The sequence below is a fragment of the Ranitomeya imitator genome, chromosome 6, assembly GCF_032444005.1.
Source record: "Ranitomeya imitator isolate aRanImi1 chromosome 6, aRanImi1.pri, whole genome shotgun sequence".
Classification (NCBI taxonomy): Eukaryota; Metazoa; Chordata; class Amphibia; order Anura; family Dendrobatidae; genus Ranitomeya; species Ranitomeya imitator.
The window spans coordinates 571,227,154-571,251,609 of NC_091287.1; the positions used below are offsets into that span (position 1 = coordinate 571,227,154).

At 51.5% G+C, this 24,456-nt stretch overlaps 1 protein-coding gene across 1 annotated transcript in view; it reads right to left on the minus strand.

Moving 5' to 3' along the window:
- MFSD3 (major facilitator superfamily domain containing 3) overlaps positions 1-24,456 on the minus strand; it is a 73,895-nt gene that overhangs the window by 13,962 nt on the left and 35,477 nt on the right. Inside the window, exons 2-4 of the mRNA XM_069732108.1 lie at positions 13,219-14,897; positions 12,460-12,607; positions 9,575-9,681 (exon numbers count right to left, since the gene is read on the minus strand). Coding sequence (XP_069588209.1) covers positions 9,575-9,681; positions 12,460-12,607; positions 13,219-13,591 — 628 coding nt within the window. The 5' untranslated portion in view covers positions 13,592-14,897. The remainder of the gene's footprint in view (positions 1-9,574; positions 9,682-12,459; positions 12,608-13,218; positions 14,898-24,456) is intronic.

Sequence of the window (24,456 nt, forward strand, 5' to 3'; positions counted from 1 at the left end):
CCACAGGGGTCAGTATTGGGCCCTCTTCTTTTTAACATATTTATTAATGACCTTGTAGGGGGCATTCAGAGTAGAATTTCAATATTTGCAGATGACACTAAACTCTGCAGGGTAATCAATACAGAGGAGGACAATTTTATATTACAGGATGATTTATGTAAACTAGAAGCTTGGGCTGATAAATGGCAAATGAGCTTTAATGGGGATAAATGTAAGGTCATGCACTTGGGTAGAAGTAATAAGATGTATAATTATGTGCTTAATTCTAAAACTCTGGGCAAAACCGTCAATGAAAAAGACCTGGGTGTATGGGTGGATGACAAACTTATATTCAGGGGCCAGTGTCAGGCAGCTGCTACAAAGGCAAATAAAATAATGGGATGCATTAAAAGAGGCATAGATGCTCATGAGGAGAATATAATTTTACCTCTATACAAGTCACTAGTGCGACCACACTTAGAATACTGTGCACAGTTCTGGTCTCCGGTGTATAAGAAAGACATAGCTGAACTGGAGCGGGTGCAGAGAAGAGCGACCAAGGTTATTAGAGGACTGGGGGGTCTGCAATACCAAGATAGGTTATTACACTTGGCTCTATTTAGTTTGGAAAAACGAAGACTAAGGGGTGATCTCATTTTAATGTATAAATATATGAGGGGACAGTACAAAGACCTTTCTGATGATCTTTTTAATCATAGACCTGAAACAGGGACAAGGGGGCATCCTCTACGTTTGGAGGAAAAAAGGTTTAAGCATAATAACAGACGCGGATTCTTTACTGTAAGAGCAGTGAGACTATGGAACTCTCTGCCGTATGATGTTGTAATGAGTGATTCATTACTTAAATTTAAGAGGGGACTGGATACCTTTCTGGAAAAGTATAATGTTACAGGGTATATACACTAGATTCCTTGATAGGGCGTTGATCCAGGGAACTAGTCTGATTGCCGTATGTGGAGTCGGGAAGGAATTTTTTTCCCCAATGTGGAGCTTACTCTTTGCACATGGGTTTTTTTTTGCCTTCCTCTGGATCAACATGTTAGGTTAGCCTATGGGTTGAACTAGATGGACATATAGTCTTCCTTCAACCTTAATAACTATGTAACTGTGTCCCCCCCCCCCCCCCCGACACCAGCAGCTCATGTGTCCCCCCCGACACCAGCAGCTCATGTGTCCCCCCCCGACACCAGCAGCTCATGTGTCCCCCCCCGACACCAGCAGCTCATGTGTCCCCCCACCGACACCAGCAGTTCATGTGTCCCCCCCCCGACACCAGCAGCTCATGTGTCCCCCCCCCGACACCAGCAGCTCATGTGTCGTCCCCCCCGACACCAGCAGTTCATGTGTCCCCCCCCCGACACCAGCAGCTCATGTGTCCCCCCCCGACACCAGCAGTTCATGTGTCCCCCCGACACCAGCAGCTCATGTGTCCCCCCCTGACACCAGCAGCTCATGTGTCCCCCCCTGACACCAGCAGGTCATGTGTCCCCCCCGACACCAGCAGCTCATGTGTCCCCCCCCCCGACACCAGCAGCTCATGTGTCCCCCCCCGACACCAGCAGCTCATGTGTCCCCCCCCCCGACACCAGCAGCTCATGTGTCCCCCCCGACACCAGCAGCTCATGTGTCCCCCCCGACACCAGCAGCTCATGTGTCCCCCCCGACACCAGCAGCTCATGTGTCCCCCCCGACACCAGCAGCTCATGTGTCCCCCCCCCCCGACACCAGCAGCTCATGTGTCCCCCCCCCCGACACCAGCAGCTCATGTGTCCCCGACACCAGCAGCTCATGTGTCCCCCCCCCGACACCAGCAGCTCATGTGTCCCCCCCGACACCAGCAGCTCATGTGTCCCCCCCCCCCGACACCAGCAGCTCATGTGTCCCCCCCCCCGACACCAGCAGCTCATGTGTCCCCCCCGACACCAGCAGCTCATGTGTCCCCCCCCCGACACCAGCAGCTCATGTGTCCCCCCCAACACCAGCAGCTCATGTGTCCCCCCCGACACCAGCAGCTCATGTGTCCCCTTCCCGACACCAGCAGCTCATGTCCCTCCCCCCCCGACACCAGCAGCTCATGTGTTCCCCCCCCCCGACACCAGCAGCTCATGTGTCCCCCCCGACACCAGCAGCTCATGTGTCCCCCCCCCGACACCAGCAGTTCATGTGTCCCCCCGACACCAGCAGCTCATGTGTCCCCCCCTGACACCAGCAGCTCATGTGTCCCCCCCTGACACCAGCAGCTCGTTCGTGTCCCCCCCCGACACCAGCAGCTCATGTGTCCCCCCTGACACCAGCAGCTCATGTTTCCCCCGACACCAGCAGCTCATGTGTCCCCCCCCGACACCAGCAGCTCATGTGTCCCCCCCCGACACCAGCAGCTCATGTGTCCCCCCCCGACACCAGCAGCTCATGTGTCCCCCCTGACACCAGCAGCTCATGTTCCCCCCCGACACCAGCAGCTCATGTGTCCCCCCCCGACACCAGCAGCTCATGTGTCCCCCCCTGACACCAGCAGCTCATGTTTCCCCCCCTGACACCAGCAGCTCATGTGTCCCCCCCTGACACCAGCAGCTCATGTTTCCCCCCCTGACACCAGCAGCTCATGTGTACCCCCCTGACACCAGCAGCTCATGTGTCCCCCCCACAACACCAGTTCATGTCTCCCCCGACAACTCATGTGCCTCCCCCTCACCAGCAGCTCATGTGTCTCCCCCCCACCAGCAGCTCATGTTCCCCCCTACCACCATCAGCTCATGTGCCTCCCCCTCACCAGCAGCTCATGTGTCTCCCCCCCACCAGCAGCTCATGTCCCCCCCTACCACCATCAGCTCATGTGCCTCCCCCTCACCAGGTCTCACTAGAGGCACCCGACATCTAGAAAAATTAATTTAGAAAACGACATGGTGCCTGCAGCGAAACGTGGTGGCCATGTTCTTATGCGGGGGCACATGAGCTGCTGGTGGGGGGGAGGCACATGAGCTGCTGGTGCCTGTATAAACAGACATACTGCAGTAAATACGGACTGAGTAAGCTCAGAGAAGAGCGACCAGGATGGTGAGCGGACTGCGAAGTATGTCCTACAAGGAACGGTTAAAGGATCTGGGAATGTTTAGCTGCAAAAAAGAAGGCGGAGAAGAGACTTAATCGCTGTTGTGAGGCATTGAGGGTGATCCTAGTCAAGGGTCGGTATGTGTCCCCCAGGAGCGTACTATGATTACAAGGCAGAGGAAAAGGGAGTGTGGATTTGGTCAAAGTAGATGACCAAGTCAGATTGTAGGAAAATCCCACATGGGCTTTTATTATTGGAAGGATTTGCAGGTTTGGTAGTGGGGCGAATCCCTCCCTCTACTTTGGGTTTTGGGAGTGGCTTTGTGTCCGCAATTCCCATTTATACTCTCAGTTTTGTCTTTGGTGGGTGAGTTTTTGTTTTTCAAGCTGCAGAGCAGGAGGCTCTGTGCAATGCAGGCCTGTGTGAGGTTAATGCAGAGCAACGTTTCTGATGCACCCTAGAGATACGGCGGGGCAGTTGTCCACAGGAACAGGGCTGGATACGAATTGTTTTGAGGACATGGCTGCGGATCGGAGGATATAACTTACCTGTTTTTGTTGGTTTTCTGAATAAAGACGTTTTATGTTGAACTTTCTGTGGTCGCTGCCTATGTGTCGCACTGTGTGAACACTGCTGCACTACACTGTCTACAAATATCTGAAGGGCTGTCAGTGTAGAGGGATCATCAGTCTCAGAAACAGGAGAAGCAATGGGATGAAACTGAATGGGAGGAGACACAGATTAGATATTAGAAAAAACTTTTTGACAGTGATGGTGATCAATGAGTGGAACAGGCGGCCACGAGAGGTGGTGAGTTCTCCTTCCATGGAAGTCTTCACACAGAGGCTGGACAGACATCTGTCTGAGATGGTTTAGAGAATCGTGCATTGAGAAGAGGGTTGGACACGACGACCCAGGAGGTCCAACTCTAACATTCTAGGATTCTATGAAAGGACTGGTGATTGATAATGATTTATCAATTGAGGGTCGTTTAGTGCCGACCATGTAAGGAGGAAGACCAGGCTGCGGGTACCTGCGTCAATCCTGGGTCCGGAATGGTCGAGGCTGCATCCAGCGTTGCCCGGGGGAAAGAATGGGGACTGGACAGGTCCCATGACCTGGGTAGATGGGGGTGGCTAAGCCAGGCAGTGTACAGGAAACACTGGACAGAGCGGTCAGTTTCCTGCCGGCAGTGACAGAGGAGGAAGGTGTGCGGCGTTCTCCGCAGCGCGTAGTCGTGCCCGGGCAGAACTTGCACGGATGCTCCTTTGAGGCAGGGTGTGTGCAGTGCTCCGCGCGCCTGGCTAGACAGAGTGCAGTGCTCGCACAGAGTAGCGGGTGCCAGTGGCAGGACCTGGAGGTGCGTTCAACATCACTGACAGACGTGCAGCAGCACACGTGGTGGACAGAGACTCCTGCAGAGCTCCCCACTTCTTTTGCATAGATTTATGGACTAGGGGCTGAGCAGGCAAAACCGATGACCGCCCGTTGCCCCCAGAAGCTGGACCGTGATTTTCTAGACTTCGTTTGAGGACATCACGCCGGCCGTTGCTGGTACCGCAACTCCCATTGGACTGTATGTGGATGAGGACCAGAGAAGACTACAATTAGTGCCTATCAGACTGTTGGGTTAAAGGCCCCTTCACATTTAGCGACGCTGCAGCGATACCGACAACGATCCGGATCGCTGCAGCGTCGCTGTTTGGTCGCTGGAGAGCTGTCACACAGACCGCTCTCCAGCGACCAACGATGCCGGTAACCAGGGTAAACATCGGGTAACTAAGCGCAGGGCCGCGCTTAGTAACCCGATGTTTACCCTGGTTACCATGCTAAAAGTAAAAAATAACAAACACTACATACTTACCTACCGCCGTCTGTGCTCCAGCGCTGTGCTCTGCTCTCCTCCTGTACTGGCTGTGAGCACAGCGGCCGGAAAGTCACCGGAAGTCACCGCTCTGCTTTCCGGCTCACAGCCAGTGCAGGAGGAGTGCAGAGCAGAGCGCCGGGGACAGACAGCGGTAGGTAAGTATGTAGTGTTTGTTTTTTTTTACTTTTAGCATGGTAACCAGGGTAAACATCGGGTTACTAAGTGCGGCCCTGCGCTTAGTTACCCGATGTTTACCCTGGTTACCAGTGAAGACATCGCTGGATCGGTGTCACACACGCCGATCCAGCGATGTCAGCAGGAGTCCAGCGACGAAATAAAGTTCTGGACTTTATTCAGCGACCAACGATCTCCCAGCAGGGGCCTGATCGTTGGTCGCTGTCACACAGAACGATTTCATTAACGATATCGTTGCTACATCACAAATAGCAACGATATCGTTAACAATATCGTTATGTGTGAAGGTACCTTAACCCTTTACTCCTCTTGTTGATAGTGATCAGTAAACAAACTCCCTGCAAGGAGGTCATTGTTAACCAATTAGATAATATTGTTATGCAGCATTGTTCTTCAATCCCTGCACTACTGCATTCCCACACCTACTTACATTAGAATACCCCAATACAGTATCCTATACATTATGCTACACAGCTCCTTATGCAGTCGCAGCAGTACCCCTATAAATACCCCACACAACATCCTATGCAGTACCCTAGACCCTGTAGTTACAGAAGCACAATGCCCCAGCTGACTTTGGCACAAACACTGTGGGACTTTTGGAGTCTTCCATAAATCCCAGATTCAGCATCCACTTCACTTCTTTCGAGATCACCTCTCATGGGGCTTCTGGGATCCGATAGGGCTTCAGATTGACTTAAGGTACCGTCACACTTAGCGACGCTGCAGCGATACCGACAACGATCCGGATCGCTGCAGCGTCGCTGTTTGGTCGCTGGAGAGCTGTCACACAGACCGCTCTCCAGCGACCAACGATCCCGAGGTCCCCGGTAACCAGGGTAAACATCGGGTAACTAAGCGCAGGGCCGCGCTTAGTAACCCGATGTTTACCCTGGTTACCATCGTAAAAAAACAAACAGTACATACTTACATTCAGCTGTCTGTCCCTTGCCGTCTGGTTCCTGCACTGACTGCTGGCCGCAAAGTGAAAGCAGAGCACAGCCACAGCGGTGAGTCACCGCTGTGTGACTCACCGCTGTGCTGTGCTTTCACTTTCACTTTGCGGCCAGCAGTCAGTGCAGCAAACAGACGGCAAGGGACAGACAGCTGAATGTAAGTATGTACTGTTTGTTTTTTTACGATGGTAACCAGGGTAAACATCGGGTTACTAAGCGCGGCCCTGCGCTTAGTTACCCGATGTTTACCCTGGTTACCAGTGAAGACATCGCTGAATCGGTGTCACACACACCGATTCAGCGATGTCTGCGGGGAGTCCAGCGACGAAATAAAGTTCTGGACTTTCTTCCCCGACCAGCGACAGCACAGCAGGGGCCTGATCGCTGCTGCCTGTCACACTGGACGATATCGCTAGCGAGGACGCTGCAACGTCACAGATCGCTAGCGATATCGTCTAGTGTGACGGTACCTTTAAACGTGATGGAACGCTAGTCACTTCTCACGGCTACGCTGTGAGTCCGAGTGGTCAGGGGTCCAAAGTCAGAAGCCAGGACGGTACGTCATAAACAGAACGAAGAGACAAAAGCGTAGTCAGGTAACGTTCCAAGGTCAGAAACCAGGAGGGTAACGGATCAGAACTGAAAGGGTCAAACAAGCAGATGGTCAGAACAAAGTCAGGCAAGAGATCAAGCAAACAGAACTAAAGGTACAGGGAGCACAATGCACAAACCTCACAAGATGAACGTACGTCTGGGAGAAGCTGCTCAGTAAGGTAGCATGGCAATTACCCGGGATAGTGAACACCTGAGACAGCTGACAAGTCCCAGTCACAGATTGGCTAGTCAGGCTGTCAATAAACACACCAACAACTCAGCACGCCCCTGAACCAGACTGGACGGTCATGCTGTCAAAGTACTGACAGCTCCAGCACGCCCCTGTACCAGACTGGACGGCCGAGCTATCAGTAACTGCGGCCCAGACACCCTGAGGGGTGGAACCGTGACACATGAGGCTCCGTGAGAACCTCATGCTCTATAACCTGAGTAAGATCTGATAATTCAGAAAAGAGGTTTCTATTTCAGTACAACTACTCCCAGCACGGTTTCTTTTGGGGGCATGACAAAGTCTCAGCCACCTTGATATCTTCCATGTTGACTTCTGACTAGGCCGGCAAACGAGCTGACAAAGCTTGATTAGGTTACAAGGTTAACATGGTAAGGCTTCCTTTGCTGTGGTTGGTGTTCTTTGTAGTTGACTTCACCAATCTTCTGCAAGGGGGCGGCCAGTTGGCCAGGAACTAGCTTACCATCTGGGTCACATGCTCCATCATGCTTCTGTAGGGTGTGGTCTATGCTTCCAAAAACTTTTGCTACGTCCAGGAGTCCACGGGGGTTGTCTGTCATACAGCAGTTAAAATCAGGAGAAGCTTGTAGAAATAGGCTGATGGAGAACAACAGATAGGGAAATACACAATCTCAGATCCGGCTGGACTTCTCCACCACCTTCTTCAACAAGCCTAGTGGGCATGGCCTTCAGGGCCACGGCCTCTCTCAATACAAGTGTATGGAGCGAGGACACACTTTCTGGAAGGGAGTATGTATAAGTCATGCATACCCTCCAGTCCTGATTCAGAAACCGGTGAATCCCCGCAGCACACAGTGTGTATTCATGTGTATTTATAAGTTTTCAGTCACACAGAGTACCTGCAGACTTATCGGTTTGGACCGGACAACCCCTTTAAGTCATAATAGGCTTTTTGTGGTTTCCAGTCAAATATGGTGCCAGCACCTCAGCCTACTGTTCCGTCGGTAATTTCGCCCGGTCCAGCACCCTCTGAATCACTGTTATGACTCCATCACATGGTAAGAGATGTGTTGCACAGATTACTCCATCTTTCTCACCTGTGTCTCTTCACTTCGATTTGGAAGTGGTGTGCTTTCCCTGACCAGGAGCATCTTTGCCAAGAGTCATCTACTGCTGCTGTACTTGTTACACTAACAGTTTATTAATCTTCTGCTGCGCTTGCGGATGCATGTTGGCCTGGAGCAGCTGCTTGATTAGCTCCTCCATGGGTTCAGACCATGCTTTAACAGCCGAGGCTGCCTTCACCCAGAACATACATTCTTTCCAGCAGTTACCTGTGCTCCTTATTATTCATTGCCCGTATTCTCCACCAGTTGTAGGAATTCAGTCATTTTTTACATAAGCAGTGTTCACAAAAGCTCGCGGTATCTTTGTCCAAATCAGCAGATTCGTAAAAGTTTATAAGTCTTCACCAAAAGCAAATGTACAGCCTCTTCCAGCACAAAACAAAAATAGTCCATGCAGAAATTTGGCTCCACCATTTAGATATCACAGGGCTTAGGCTACTTTCACACTTCCGTCTTTTTGAAGACGTCGCAATGCGTCGTTCTGTGCAAAAAACGCATCCTGCAAAGTTGCCCGAAGGATGCGTTTTTTTGCACATAGACTTGTATTACCGACGCATCCCTACGTATGGACACACGTTCCATACGTCGTGCACTGGATGCGTCAGTATTTGGCGAACCATCATATCGGAAAAACGTTCAAGGGAACGTTTTTTCATACGTCGGGTCCTGCAATTTCTATCGCGCATGCGTGGCCAGAACTCCACTCCCTCCTCCCCGAGACTTTAGAATGGGCAGCTAATGCGTTGAAAAACTGCATCCGCTGCCCACGTTGTGCCGAATTTTCACAACGTCCGTCGGTACGTCGCACCGACGCTTAGCAACGGCCACGTAACCGCCGGTAATGTGAAAGAAGCTTTAGTCTGATGAGGAGTGACCAGCACAACAGGTCTTTCCACTTCTCCACACAGACCTTTATGCAGTTCTGCTGTCCATTTACACAAGCGCACCTCCTGGATCTGAGGATGGGCACAACCAGTCCCAACCAACTCTTCCAGTCGTTCCAAAATCCAGGCCCATTAAAAACACCTCTCAGAACTATACGTGCTGGTGCCTGCAGGTTTTCCATCGCCATGCCTAAGCACCTCGGTGACACACACACTCCATCCAGGACCTGTCCAGCTGCTTTCTGACAATATATAATGTACTGATAATAGAGGCGGTGTACTCATCTATGCAGTGCACGGTGTGTAATCACTTAAGGACTGATTACTATAAGAGCCTGAATACACTGATGTACTCACATAACTGTACGCACTCTTAGAGCCCGATTATATTGTTGTACATGCATATCTGCAATCAGTATTGCATAGAGTGGAGCATTATTATTCGGTGGTGGCCAGATCAGGGCAGTCCAAGCATCTGTGGCACCTGAATACTGGCATCCTGGCCGCCTCTTGTCACCACCTGATGTGGTGGAGCCTCGTACAAGTCGGGGGCGATGCTGGAGCACGACGTGTGTGATCACGGTCAGATCATGCGGCGTGATCTGCATGTGTGATCACAGTCATGGCTTCTCTCATCGCAGGATGGGGACTTCCGGACTCATTTACATGGATGACCTTGTGACTCTCTCACCTTTTACAACACTGGTGTCCTCACCCAAGGAAGCGAGGAGTAAAGTCTGAAGAACAAGACAGGAGAGCCGGAGTATGAACAGCAACCTAAGCAGCGCAGGCACCGACCTGAGAATGAGAAGGTAAGCGATGAAAACATTGCAGCCTGCTCCACCCGGCAAAGGTTGCTCCACCAACACAGACCGCGGCGCATGTGTGATAATTCACCGTATTGTATCACTCGGCTAAGGGATCTGGTGGGTCACACTGCCGATGTAGCTACGGAGTGGCTGGACGCCATAAATGTATAAGAGTAACAATCTATTGCTTTTCTGATCTTGGCTTGTATCATGCTGCTTCCCCCTCCGGGGCTGGAGTCCCAAGTCTTACCTCTCCCCCCTCCGGAGCTGGAGTCCCAAGTCTTACCTCTCTCCCCTCCGGAGCTGGAGTCCCAAGTCTTACCTCTCCCCCCTCCAGGGCTGGAGTCCCAAGTCTTACCTCTCCCCCCTCCGGGGCTGGAGTCCCAAGTCTTACCTCTCCCCCCTCCGGAGCTGGAGTCCCAAGTCTTACCTCTCCCCCCTCCAGGGCTGGAGTCCCAAGTCTTACCTCTCCCCCCTCCGGAGCTGGAGTCCCAAGTCTTACCTCTCCCCCCTCCAGAGCTGGAGTCCCAAGTCTTACCACTACACCCTCCGGAGCTGGAGTCCCAAGTCTTACCTCTACCCCCTCCGGAGGTGGAGTCCCAAGTCTTACCTCTCCCCCCTCCGGGGCTGGAGTCCCAAGTCTTACCTCTACCCCCTCCAGAGCTGGAGTCCCAAGTCTTACCTCTACCCCCTCCGGAGGTGGAGTCCCAAGTCTTACCTCTCCCCCCTCTGGAGCTGGAGTCCCAAGTCTTACCTCTACCCCCTCCGGAGGTGGAGTCCCAAGTCTTACCTCTCCCCCCTCCGGGGCTGGAGTCCCAAGTATTACCTCTACCCCCTCCAGAGCTGGAGTCCCAAGTCTTACCTCTACCCCCTCCGGAGGTGGAGTCCCAAGTCTTACCTCTCCCCCCTCCAGAGCTGGAGTCCCAAGTCTTACCTCTCCCCCCTCCGGAGGTGGAGTCCCAAGTCTTACCTCTCCCCGCTCCGGAGGTGGAGTCCCAAGTCTTACCTCTCCCCCCTCCGGAGCTGGAGTCCCAAGTCTTACCTCTACCCCCTCCGGAGCTGGAGTCCCAAGTCTTACCTCTCCCCCCTCCGGAGGTGGAGTCCCAAGTCTTACCTCTCCCCCCTCCGGAGGTGGAGTCCCAAGTCTTACCTCTCCCCCCTCCGGAGCTGGAGTCCCAAGTCTTACCTCTCCCCCCTCCGGAGCTGGAGTCCCAAGTCTTACCTCTCCCCCCTCCGGAGCTGGAGTCCCAAGTCTTACCTCTCCCCCCTCCGGAGGTGGAGTCCCAAGTCTTACTTCTCCCCCCTCCGGAGCTGGAGTCCCAAGTCTTACCTCTCCCCCCTCTGGAGCTGGAGTCCCAAGTCTTACCTCTCCCCCCTCCGGAGCTGGAGTCCCAAGTCTTACCTCTCCTCCCTCCTGACCTGGAGTCCCAAGTCTTACCTCTCCCCCCTCTGGAGCTGGAGTCCCAAGTCTTACCTCTCCTCCCTCCTGACCTGGAGTCCCAAGTCTTACCTCTCCCCCCTCTGGAGCTGGAGTCCCAAGTCTTACCTCTCCCCCCTCTGGAGCTGGAGTCCCAAGTCTTACCTCTCCCCCCTCCGGAGCTGGAGTCCCAAGTCTTACTTCTCCCCCCTCCGGAGCTGGAGTCCCAAGTCTTACCTCTCCCCCCTCCGGAGCTGGAGTCCCAAGTCTTACCTCTACCCCCTCCAGAGCTGGAGTCCCAAGTCTTACCTCTACCCCCTCCGGAGCTGGAGTCCCAAGTCTTACCTCTACCCCCTCCGGAGGTGGAGTCCCAAGTCTTACCTCTCCCCCCTCCGGAGGTGGAGTCCCAAGTCTTACCTCTACCCCCTCCGGAGCTGGAGTCCCAAGTCTTACCTCTACCCCCTCCGGAGGTGGAGTCCCAAGTCTTACCTCTACCCCCTCCGGAGGTGGAGTCCCAAGTCTTACCTCTACCCCCTCCGGAGCTGGAGTCCCAAGTCTTACCTCTCCCCCCTCCGGAGGTGGAGTCCCAAGTCTTACCTCTCCCCCCTCCGGAGGTGGAGTCCCAAGTCTTACCTCTACCCCCTCCGGAGCTGGAGTCCCAAGTCTTACCTCTCCCCCCTCCGAAGGTGGAGTCCCAAGTCTTACCTCTACCCCCTCCGGAGCTGGAGTCCCAAGTCTTACCTCTCCCCCCTCCGAAGGTGGAGTCCCAAGTCTTACCTCTACCCCCTCCGGAGGTGGAGTCCCAAGTCTTACCTCTACCCCCTCCGGAGCTGGAGTCCCAAGTCTTACCTCTCCCCCCTCCGGAGGTGGAGTCCCAAGTCTTACCTCTCCCCCCTCTGGAGCTGGAGTCCCAAGTCTTACCTCTCCCCCCTCTGGAGCTGGAGTCCCAAGTCTTACCTCTCCCCCCTCTGGAGCTGGAGTCCCAAGTCTTACCTCTCCCCCCTCCGGAGCTGGAGTCCCAAGTCTTACCTCTACCCCCTCCGGAGCTGGAGTCCCAAGTCTTACCTCTACCCCCTCCGGAGGTGGAGTCCCAAGTCTTACCTCTACCCCCTCCGGAGCTGGAGTCCCAAGTCTTACCTCTCCCCCCTCTGGAGCTGGAGTCCCAAGTCTTACCTCTCCCCCCTCTGGAGCTGGAGTCCCAAGTCTTAATAATGTCGTGCAGCAGAGGGATCAGCGCATGACAGGACAGTGTCTAGATACCTCTAGATCAGCACTACACCGGGTTATTGAATAAAAGCACTTATCCTAGAAGGTCATACACCATCTAACCCTAAGGTCTCAGCCACTTACCTGCCCTTCCTCAGGATGGCACCGCCACCAGCGGATCCAGCAATGGAAAACCCCAAGGATAGAATCCCGCTCCAAAATCCCAACTCAGCTGGAGAGACGCCCTGATCCAAGAGTAACAGGGGGACCATGGAGAGGGAGCCCTGCTCACCTGCAAGAAGAGCAACCTGCATGTCTGAGGGTCACAAGGACAACTCCCATCATGTCACCTCTGATGTCCGAGCAGAAGCTATACACCGTGGAGAGGAGGCGAGGGGCCAGATACTATACACCAGGAATGGGGGGCTGTATGCTATATACCAGGGTATAGGGGGACAGGATATACACCAATGTGGGGGGTCAGCGGAGGCTACTCACTGGGGAGAGGAGGCGAGGGGCCAGATACTATACACCAGGGAATGGGGGGCTGTATGCTACATACCAGGGTATAGGGGGATAGCGGAGGCTATACACTGGGGAGAGGCCAGATACTATACACCAGGGAATGGGGGGCTGTATGCTACATACCAGGGTATAGGGGGACAGGATATACACCAATGTGGGGGGTCAGCGGAGGCTATACACTGGGGAGAGGCGGCGAGGGGCCAGATACTATAAAACAGAGAATGGGGGGCTGTATGCTATATACCAGGGTATGGGGGGATGTGTTATACACCAATGTGCGGGGGTCCGAGCAGAGATTATACATCACGGACAATGACACTGAAGTAAAAAGAAGAGAGTGAACTTCTCCCAACATGTGCAGATTTTTGCAGCCCTCACCCAGCTTGTAGATCACCACATAGACCATGGTCCACACAGTCCCTGGAGCGTTGAAGACTTTCTCCATAACTTCCATCAGTCTCGGTTTAGACGACTTCTTCTGGTTTCCTTGATATCTGGAATCCCCTCCTTTTAGGGCTGTTGACCATTGTGCACAGAGCACCGCCATAAGGTACCCGCCCGAGAGAAGCAGGAAGACCCCTCTCCAGCCCAGACTATTGAGCACGGTGAGTGCGCCCCCTCCTGCCAGCACTGAGCCAAGCTTGTAGGCCACTACTTGGATGGAGTTACCCAGACCCAGCTGGTCCTGGTCCAGGACGGATACTGTCACCGCATCTAGTGCCACGTCCTGCATGGAGGACAGTACATGCATGAGGAGGAGCAGCCAGGCCAGAGTGGTGAACGCACCCTAGAGGGGCAACACCGAGCACAGGGCACAACAAAGGCACAGACCCCCAGTACTTAGCACAAGCCAGGTCTGACGATGCCACATTCCATCCACCAGGGGCGACCAAAGAAATTTCAGGAGCCATGGCAGGTACAGTACCCTAGTCAGTCCGATGTGCGACAGTGACAGTCCCTGAGTGCGAAGCAGAACCGGGAGCAGACCAGACTGAAGACCATAGGGAAAGCCTTGTACCAGGTACAGGACACCCAGTGAGAGGTACAGACCGGACATGGTGTATAGTGGGGTGTGCAGAGTGATAAATACAAAGGTGTACGGAGTAGATGTGGTACATAGCACGATCTACCGAGCGGACATGGTATATGGCAGGGTGTACGGCGCGGAGGTGGAATATGGCGGGGTGTATGGAGCGGAGGTGGAATATGGCGGGGTGTATGGAGCGGAGGTGGAATATGGCGGGGTGTATGGAGCGGAGGTGGAATATGGCGGGGTGTATGGAGCGGAGGTGGAATATGGCGGGGTGTACGGAGCGGAGGTGGAATATGGCGGGGTGTATTGAGCGGAGGTGGAATATGGCGGGGTGTACGGAGCAGAGGTGGAATATGGCGGGGTGTACGGAGCGGAGGTGGAATATGGCGGGGTGTACGGAGCGAAGGTGGAATATTGCAGGGAGTATGGGGCAAAGGTGGTATAAGGCGGTGTACAGAGCAGAGGTGGTATACAGCGGGGTGTATGGGGCAGAGGTGGTATATGGCGGTGTACAGAGCGGAGGTGGAATATGGTGGGGTGTATGGAGCGGAGGTGGAATATGGCGGGGTGTATGGAGCGGAGGTGGAATATGGCGGGGTGTACGGAGCAGAGGTGGAATATGGCGGGGTGTATGGAGCGGAGGTGGACTATGGCGGGGTGTATGGAGCGGAGGTGGAATATGGCGGGGTGTACGGAGCTGAGGTGGAATATGGAGGGGTGTACGGAGCAGAGGTGGAATATGGCGGGGTGTATGGAGCGAAGGTGGTATATGGCAGGGAGTACGGGGCAGAGGTGGTATATGGCGGGGTGTACGGAGCAGAGGTGGAATATGGCAGGGTGTACAGAGCAGAGGTGGTATACAGCGGGGAGTACGGGGCAGAGGTGGTATATGGCAGGGTGTACAGAGTGGAGGTATATAGTGGGGTTGTCAGCTATACAGCGATGCACACACGGCGTTGGTCATGGATCGGCAGGACACAACAGATTCCCTCTGTTCTTTCACATCTTGTAGATTACTGGAGACCTGGAGGAAAAGGGACAGAAACATCAAAACCATCACCGATATGCAGACTGTATGTGCCATATAGGACAACTAAAATCCAAAAGACATCTCCAAAGTAGAAGAACGGACTCTTCAACCACCATTGAACATGTCCAACTAATTATAGATAGGCAGAGAGAAACTAAATTAAAAAGGGAAATACAGAGATAGAGATGACTCTTCAACATCCTTGGAAGCAGAGACCCTCTGCAATGGCCAGGTAATTAAGACAGGAAGATCTACTCTTGGAACCAGATACGAAACGAAAATTTGTTTACAAAGAGGAGGAGTACTGCCTCCTCAGGCAGAGGATTCCACACAACAAAGTTGCCGACCATCAGGTGCCAGTGTCCAGATATCAATATTGGGGTTTGGATTGAGCCAAAAATTATGAAGGATACATATCTCAGCGTCGTAGCAAAGGTCCAAACAGAACGCATTCACTGACATCACTTCCAGGCCATTCTAACCCCCTCTAGCTTATTGACAGTCCAGTAGATGATGCTATCCAACTTTTGTTTGATCCCAATGTAAAGGTAAAATCACGATAAAAAAAAAGATGACGTCAAGATCGACCACCTGGAACCTCGAGAGAAGATCTCATGTAAGTTGTGAATCTCATAAAATTCGGACAGACCCAGCAAATCCCACAATCAGCCCCATCAGAGTTCATCTAGGGGAGTGGCAGGGATTTAATTTCACAGGACTTTCTTAATGCCACAAATTCCTAATATTACAGGCCGGGAAAGTCACGAGTACCACCAGCTGTGATCTTTGGAGCGAACAGCTCTCTGCAGCCTCCTATTGTCCAGACAATTACACGACTGGCCGATGATCCTCAGAGAAGGCCGCAGCCTGTCCGCACCACTAGGCCGGTTATAGGCCACAGCGTATGGCCTATACATCAGCGGATTCCAAACACGTCAATATGTGTATACACCCAGATACAGTCACCGCTAACTCCACGATAGCCCCAGACTACTCACCGCCACCACCAAGTCATCTCAGTCATTAGGACACAGTCACGGTAGCTTATGACTTCGAGGCGTAGTTTACAGAACATTGTAAAAGGTGGACAAAACAATACAGCATAAACAGTTCCATAAAATAAAAGGGATTAACAGGAGAACTTACTACACCGATCGCAGAGACGATTCAGTTTAGCCGAAGGAGAGCGCTTCGATACGGCCGTCAATAAATGGGATTCATGTATACACAGGTGTGTAACTCTCTGCACGAATGCAGATGATAATTGAGCTTGATCTTTTATCAGAGTCCCACCCACACTCCCACCTGTGATGGCCTTACATGGGCCCGGTTGTGCGTTGGTCTCAGTCCTTCATGAAATCCCTATATATGCAATAACTCCTCACAGAACGATCACAGAAGGTTGAGACTGATGTCATCTTTTGTATCAGGATTTTATCTACGCTTAGAGACCAAACATGGCCTAGCTGCTGGCAGTTATATGGCCCCTATGGATTTGGGGCCTGTTGGTGGGGGTTATGAGTATGAGAAAATGTGTATTTTTGCCTAGTTATCCCAGTGCTGAAATGTGAGTCTCATTTACAGGGGTTGGACAAAATAATGGAAAATCAACAAAAGTTAGTTTAATATGGTGTAGGTCCCCATATTACAGCCTCAATTCTCCGAGGTATGGATTCATACAAGGTCTGAATTGTTTCCAAAGGAATTTTAGCCCATTCTGCAGTTAAACACCCTCCAGTTCTTTGAGTGACGATGGCGACGGAAATCGACGTCTAACTTGAATCTCTAAAATCGACCATAAATGCTGAATAATGTTGAGGTCTGGGGAATGTGGGGCTAGATGAGATGCTCAACTTCATTAGAATGTTCCTCATGCCATGCTTTAACGATTCTATCTGTATGAATTGGTGCATTATCATCCTGAAAGAAGGCGTTCCCCTCCGGGAACAGTGCTTGAACCATTGGATGCACTTGGTCGCCCAACATGCCTAAATAATCTCGGCTGTTAATTCTTCCATGAAGAGATATCATTGGCCCGGCGGATCTCCACGAAATAGCACCCCAGATCATCACAGAACCTCCACCATGTTTTACGGTTGGGAGAAGGCAGTCTGGATGGAATGCTTCTTTCGGCTGTCTCCAAACGTACACTCAGCCGGAGGTCGGAAATAGGGTAAACGATGATTCGTCTGAGAATATCATATGTTTTCACTGCTCGAGGGAAAAATTCTGGAGGTTTCTACACCACTCTAAACGCTTGGAAACATTTGTCATTGAGAGCAGCGGTTTTCTAATTGCAGCTCATCCGTGGAATCCAGATTTGTGCAGCTCCCGACGAACAGTTTTCGTGGAAACTGGGTTCTGTAGGTGTTCATTGAGCTCAGCAGTGATTTTCGGAGCCGTGGTCCTGCGATCCTTTCTCACAATTCGATTTAGAGTCCGACGGTCTCTCCGTCAACTTTGACTTTCGGCCGGACCTGTGCTTTGCTGCAGACGTTTTTCCCTTCTCTTTCAAACGCAGTCATTACTTTGGAGACAGTACCTCTTGACACGCCAAGCATTCGGGCACTTTCTGTTACTCTAGCGCCTGCCATACGAGCACCAACAATTTGGCCTCTTAAAATCCGAGAGGTCTGCCATTGGAATCAAGTTCTCATCAATGTTCTTACAATTATGCAAAACAAACAGTTAATTTACATACACATATCACATAACACAAATAATCAACTACAAAACATTACCATATGTCACGGTTTGCATGTTTATCACATGTTCGAAGATTATGATGCCAAAACGTTTGGTGTTTCCATTATATTGTCCAACCCCTGTATATTGGATGGATAGAAATTCCAATATTCTATATTTTCTCCTGGAGACATACTATCTGCACTGACTTATTGAAACTGCAGTGACCATAGCTATTTGTAAAGGGTGTCAGATCTTCCTTTAATCCACTCAAAACCTAATAAGACTTTTCCTGTCTCTCTGTCTATGCACAATACACATCCTCTTCAGTCACCTGGGCATAAAGAGCACTCATGCATTTTCATTAAGCAGCTTCACATTTCTGTACACTGCATTCTACATAAAGGCAGCTTGGAGTGCTAGCTCCGATCTCCTCAAAAAAACTGGTAGAGAAAAAAAAGGTAGAAGGGGAGGGGGGATATGAGGGAGCACAAGGATTTTTAAAATTTTCTATGATACACAGTGTTTACTATACACAGTGTACTATAGACGGTATGGTCAGAGATTGGGGGGGTTATTTGAGCCCAAGTTGTCAGAAGTTTATATATTTATTATATATAAATCTCCACATCTTTTGTCCACATTTCCGGTTCGGAACTTGCAGCTCTCTGGCGCCCCCCTTAACCTCAGGTCAGTCAGGGAACTGCACCTAGAACAAGCAGTCAAAGGAAAGGCAGCCTTGTCAAGTACTGGCTATATAGGCACTCAGCAGTGAGGATGGTGTGTGTCCCAGGTCGGGAATACACCCATAAACCTCCAATCCATCACTGCCTGGGTTTACCGATACCACCAGGACGCTTTGCTTCCACCAGTTCCTCGTTTGATACTAAAGACTATATCGGGTAGGAACTAAACCGATAGGCGAGGAGGACATGTCGGTTCGATCATAGAGCTAGTAACAACAAACTAGTAAATTTATAAGTTTACTCCAGAAAAAGATAGGCAGGGTTTACAAAAATAGAAAAGATGTCACAGAAGGAGACAAAATACAGTATGTACAGACAGTTACAAATAAAAGGGATTAAAATAAGAGACTTACTCTCTCAGTCACAAATATGGCGTGTTGATAAAGGGGAGGAGAATCATCCCAAAGGAAATGGTACATCAGCGCAGCCTCGTGTTAGCTGTTTCTCCGGGCAAATGACACCCTCCTAATCGAGCATCCCAGCTTTATGCTTTTCTCCTGATGACCTCACTTGGTGCTGAGTCATAAAATGTACGCCCCTTTTTGAGGAGTTATTAAAAACCTTCTACTTGCTATATCTCTGGCTGGGGTGCTCAGAGTGACGGCAGGGGGATTATATGTTCTCTTACGAAATTATCTTTCATTTAAGACCAAACATGATGTCTCTGTGTTACTGGAGGGCAGAAACCCTTTCCTCGGTTTCTGGTAACCCTAGAAGTCGCAAAAGGCTGTCAGGCGTAGCTTTATTTATACTGATTCTGAAAATATAGGTTTCCTGCCTCAAGGATTATTGTGTGTTATTAAATTTGAGTTTAAACAGACAAAGGAGAGTTTAAATCCATGGCGAGAAGAACTGTTTTTAACTAGTCAGGATCATAAAATGACCATGTTTTGAAGGGAAGGGGGAGGGATAGTGTCTCACAGAGCAGAGGGAGGGGGGAAGCTGCGAGGGGGATCGTTTGTGAAGCATGCCATTCTCAAACCAAGGAGATACAACAGGAAGCCCTGGCTGGGTGCTTCAGTTATTTAGGCAACAACTCATTTTCTGACACCTCCCCTTTTGGACTGCGCTACGGAGGCAGGAACTCTTGGTACTCCTCCAGGCGCACCTCTGCGGCCTCACCCTGCCAGGATAGCCCATCTGCATTGCCATGCTCGCTGCTATTTTTGTGTTTAATGGTAAAGTCGTAGTGCTGGAGGGCATGGATCCAGTGTAGCAACCGTTGGTACTAGACACGGTGTGCAGCCAACACAGGGGGTTGTGGTCAGTCACGATGGTGAAGATGCGTCCGCCAGGTAGGGCTGCAAACATTATAGGGCCCAAACTATGGTCAGGCACTCCTTCTCTATGGTGGATTAGGCCACTTCCCTCGGCAGGAGTTTCCGGCTCAGGTACAACACTGGGTGCTCTTGGTCTCCCAAGTCGACCAGGCTGAGCACAGCATCGAGGCCAAACTCCCTGGCGTCGGTCTGTACTAAGAACTGCCGACTGCTGTTAGCACTTGAGAGCAGCTCAGGGCTGTTTTCAGAGCCCAAAAGGCCACCTCACAGTCATTTGTCCAATCGAGTGTATGGGGTAGCTTTTTCTTGGTGAGGTACATCAAGGGCTTCACAAGGCTACTGTAGTTTTGTACAAAGCACCTGTAGTACCCTGCAGTGCCCAGGAAGGACATCACCTGCTTGTTTTCCTGGGGGTGGGCCAGGACGCGATAGAATCCACATTTTCAAGTTCTGGCCTCATGGACCCCCCCCCGACTACCTGGTGCCCAAGGTAGTGGATCTCTCTCATGCCCATCTGGCACTTTCCCAGCTTGATGGTCAGGCCTGCTTGGTGAATGTGCCCGAGCACTTCCTGGAGATGCTTGAGGTGATCCTCCCAGGTGGAACTGAAGATGGCAATGTCATCCAAGTACACCACCGTGCACCTCTCAAGTCCCTGAAGCAGGTGGTTAACCATCTGCTGGAATGTGGCAGGGGCATTCTTCATGCCAAAACAGGGTCCAAAGGGGGTGATAAAGGCGGACTACTCCTGTGCCTTGGGGCTCAGGGGGATCTGCCAATATCCCTGGCTCAAATCCATTATGGCACTATAATAATAAATAATAATAATGGATAGCGCGCAAACGGCTAACTGCTCAAGCAGCTCCTCGGTGCGTGGCTTTAGGTGCGCATCGGAGGCCGTTATGGGAGTTGAGCCCCCTGTAGTCCACACAGAACCAGGTGGTCCGATCCTTCTTTGGTACCAGGACTACAAGTGAGGCCCACGTGCTCTTGGACCGTTGAATCACCAACTGTAACATCTCATCGATCTCCTGGTGCATGACGTGATGCACCTCGTCAGAGATCCGATAGGATGTCCGCTGGATTGGGGCATGATTCCTGGTGTCCACCTCGAGGACCGCTACCTCAGTCTTTCCAGGCCCGAAAGGATGTCAGCGTGGCCTATAACTGCGACCGCTGGTGTGCAGATAGCAAGGCGCTTACTTCCACATCCTCTATGGGACCACCGGCCTTAGCATGGGCCAGCATGTCCAGGAGGGGGGTCGTCCTCCCCATCTTTGGGCAGGTTGCAGACCGGTAGGACCCAGGCTCCACATTCTTTATGAGCCTTCCATCATATTGACGTGGAGGGCCTTGCGCCTACCCTGAGCGTGTTCAACAGTGACCACGTAGGTGACTGGGTTGAGCTATTGGTGCATGAGGTACGGGCCTTCCCAGGCCACCTGAAGCGTATCCTAAGGTACAATGACCAGCACCCACACCTTCTGACCCACCTGGTAGGTCCGTTCCCAGGCGTTCTGGTCATCCCAGTGCTTCTGGTCGCCAGGGTCTGCGTCATGTTGTCATGTACAAACTGCGTCAAAGTCTGAATCTGGTCACGGAAACGCATGACATACTCCACAATGGACAGTTCAGAAGGGCTCAGCTCTTCTTCCCAGGATTCCCTTACCAACCCAAGGGGTCCCCAGACTAGCCTACCGTACAGGAGCCGTACAGGAGCTCGAAGGAGGAAAACACCGTCGAGGCCTGCGGAACCCCTCAGTAAGCAGCTAGCAGTTGAGGGAGGTACCACTCCCAGTCGCGTCCCTGGGTCTAATCCAGCATTTTTAGCATCTATTTAAGGGTACCGTTGAAGTGCTGACACAAACCATTGGTTTGGGGGTGATATGCGCTCGATACCAGACGCTCCACCTGCATTTTATTATTTATTATTATTATTTATATAGCACCATTATTTCCATGGTGCTGTACACGAGAAAGGGTTACATACAGGGTTATAGATATCGTTTACAGCAAACAGTGACAGACTGGTACAGGGGGGAGAGGACCCAATCCTTGCGGACTTACATTCTATGGGATAGTGGGGAAGAGACAGAAGGTAGGGGTGAGGCGGCGGCTCTGGCGGCGGCTCGGTTATTGTAGGCTGTAGGCTTTCCTGAAGAGATGGATTTTCAGGTTCCGTCTGAAGGATCCGAGGGTGGTGGATAATCGGACGTGTTGAGGCATGGAATTCCACAGGATGGGGGATATTCGGGAGAAATCTTGGAGGCGGTTGTGTGAGGAACGAATAAGTGTGGAGGAGAGTAGGAGGTCTTGGGAGGATCGGAGATTACGTGAGGGAAGATATTGGGAGATTAGTTCAGAGATATAGGGAGGGGACAGGTTGTGGATGGCTTTGTAAATCAGTGTTGGTAGTTTGAACTGGATTCGTTTGGGAATTGGGAGCCAGTGGAGGGATTTGCAGAGGGGAGAAGCAGGGGAGTAGCGAGGAGAGAGGTGGATTAGCCGGGCAGCAGAGTTGAGGACAGACTGGAGTAGTACAAGAGTTAGCGGGGAGGCCACAGAGGAGGGTGTTGCAGTAGTCGAGGCGGGATGATGAGAGCGTGCACAAGAGTTTTGGTAGATTGTGGGCTGAGGAAGGAACGGATTCTAGCAATATTTTTGAGTTGGAGGTGACAGGAGGTGGCAAGAGCTTGGACGTGAGGTTTGAAGGACAGGGCAGAGTCAAGAGTTATCCCGAGGCAGTGGATTTCAGGTGCAGGTGAGAGCGTGATGCCATTTACCATAATAGATAGATCAGGTAGGGGGGATAGGTGAGGTGGGGGAAAGATGATGAATTCGGTTTTGTCTACATTGAGTTTAGGGAAGCGAGAGGTGAAGAAGGAGGAGCTGACAGACACTTCGGGATTCTGGACAGCAGAGAGGCGACATCTGGGCCAGAGAGGTAGATCTGAGTGTTGTCCGCATACAGGTGGTACTGGAAGCCATGGGACTTTATGAGTTGTCCTAAGCCAAGGGTATAGATGGAAAAAAAGTAGGGGCCCTAGGACAGAGCCTTGAGGGACTCCAACAGAGAGAGGGCGGGGTGAGGAAGTAGTGTGGGAGTGGGAAACGCTAAATGTGCGGTCGGAAAGTTATGAGGCAATCCAGGATAGGGCGAGGTCTTTGATGCCAAGGGAAGAGAGAATCTGTAGCAGTAGGCAGTGATCGACTGTGTCGAAAGCAGAGGACAGGTCAAGAAGGAGGAGGATGGAGAACTATCTGTTAGCTTTGGATGTGACTAAGTCATTAGTAATTTTTTAGATTGGAGGTTGTCAAGAAGAGAGTTAGATGAGAGGTGGGAGGAAAGTTGAGTATGGACATGCTGCTCAAGGAGTTTTGAAGCAAACGGGAGCAGTGATATGGGGCGATAGCTGGGCATAGCAGTTGGGTCAAGGTTAATTTTTTTGAGGATGGGTGTGATGGTAGCATGTTTGAAGGCAGAGGGGAAGGTAGCGGAAGAGAGCGATAGGTTGAAGAAATGGGTTAGAGCTGGAATGAGTTAGTGAGGTTGGGAAGCAGGTGGGAAGGGATGGGGTCAAGTGCACAGGAGGTGAGGTGTGATTTGGAAAAGAGGCGAGTAAGCTCTCCTTCAGTGATGTTGGAGAGGGAAGTTATTGGGGAAGGGCAGAGGTCTGGTATATGGAGTGGTTGGGGTGGTGGACAAGTAAAGGTTTGCCTTATTTGGTCGATCTTGTTTTTGAAGTAAATGGCAAAGTCCTCGGAAAGTCCTATTACAGAGATCCTCAATTAGGCGAGACATTAATTGAGTCCCATGGCCAGTAAGCATTTCCCTGGGAAACCCTATCGTGAAAAGATGGCCAACAGTGCATCCGCCACTTTATCCGCCCTAGCTGAGGATAGAGCTACTGCCTCCGGGTACCGGGTAGCGTAGTTTACCACAGTAAGGATGTAATGGATTCCAGAGCTGCTGGGAACGGCCAGCGGGCCCACAATGTCCACAGCAATCCTCTGGAAAGGCTCCTCTATCACTGGCAAAGAGATCAGGGGAGCCTTGGGAGAAGGTCCCGACTTCCCCACTCTTTGACTTGTGATACAGGAGCGGCAGTACAGTGCTGTGCAAATTAATTGGGACAAAGCATTTTTAAGTAAAATCGTAAGTTGGTTACCAGTCAGTGATTCAAACCAGTTTTAATATATAATAAAATCTCATATCTGCTAAAGGAGGACAAATCTCTTCCTAAAATTAGTATGTAACAGTGTATTGTAACATTTTGTTATTAAATATTCAAAAATGTGATGTTTTTGCTTTGTCCCAATTAATTTGCACAGCACTGTAGTTTGTTCTATCTGTCCCCAATTTGGGTCAACAGAAGTGTTGACACAGCCGGGCCTTAAGGTACCTTCACACTCAGCAACTTTGCAGCGAGAATGACAGCGATCCGTGACGTTGCAGCGTCCTGGATAGCGATCTCGTTGTGTTTGACACGCAGCAGCGATCTGGATCCCGCTGTGATATCGCTGGTCGGAGCTAGAAGGCCAGAACTTTATTTGGTCGTCAGGTCGGCGTGTATCGTCATGTTTGACATCAAAAGCAACGATGCCAGCAACGTTTTACATGGAGCTAACAACCAGCGAGAACGACAAGTACGTCACTGGATCGCTCCTGCATCGTTCTGGTGTTGCTGTGTTTGACGTCTCTACAGCAACCTAAACAGCGACGCTGCAGCGATCGGCTCGTTGTCTATATCGCTGAGTGTGACGGTACCTTTAGTTTTGCTGATCCCCAAGTGTCCAGCAAGAGGAATCTCATGGGCAATCCGTAACAACTCCCCTCTAAAT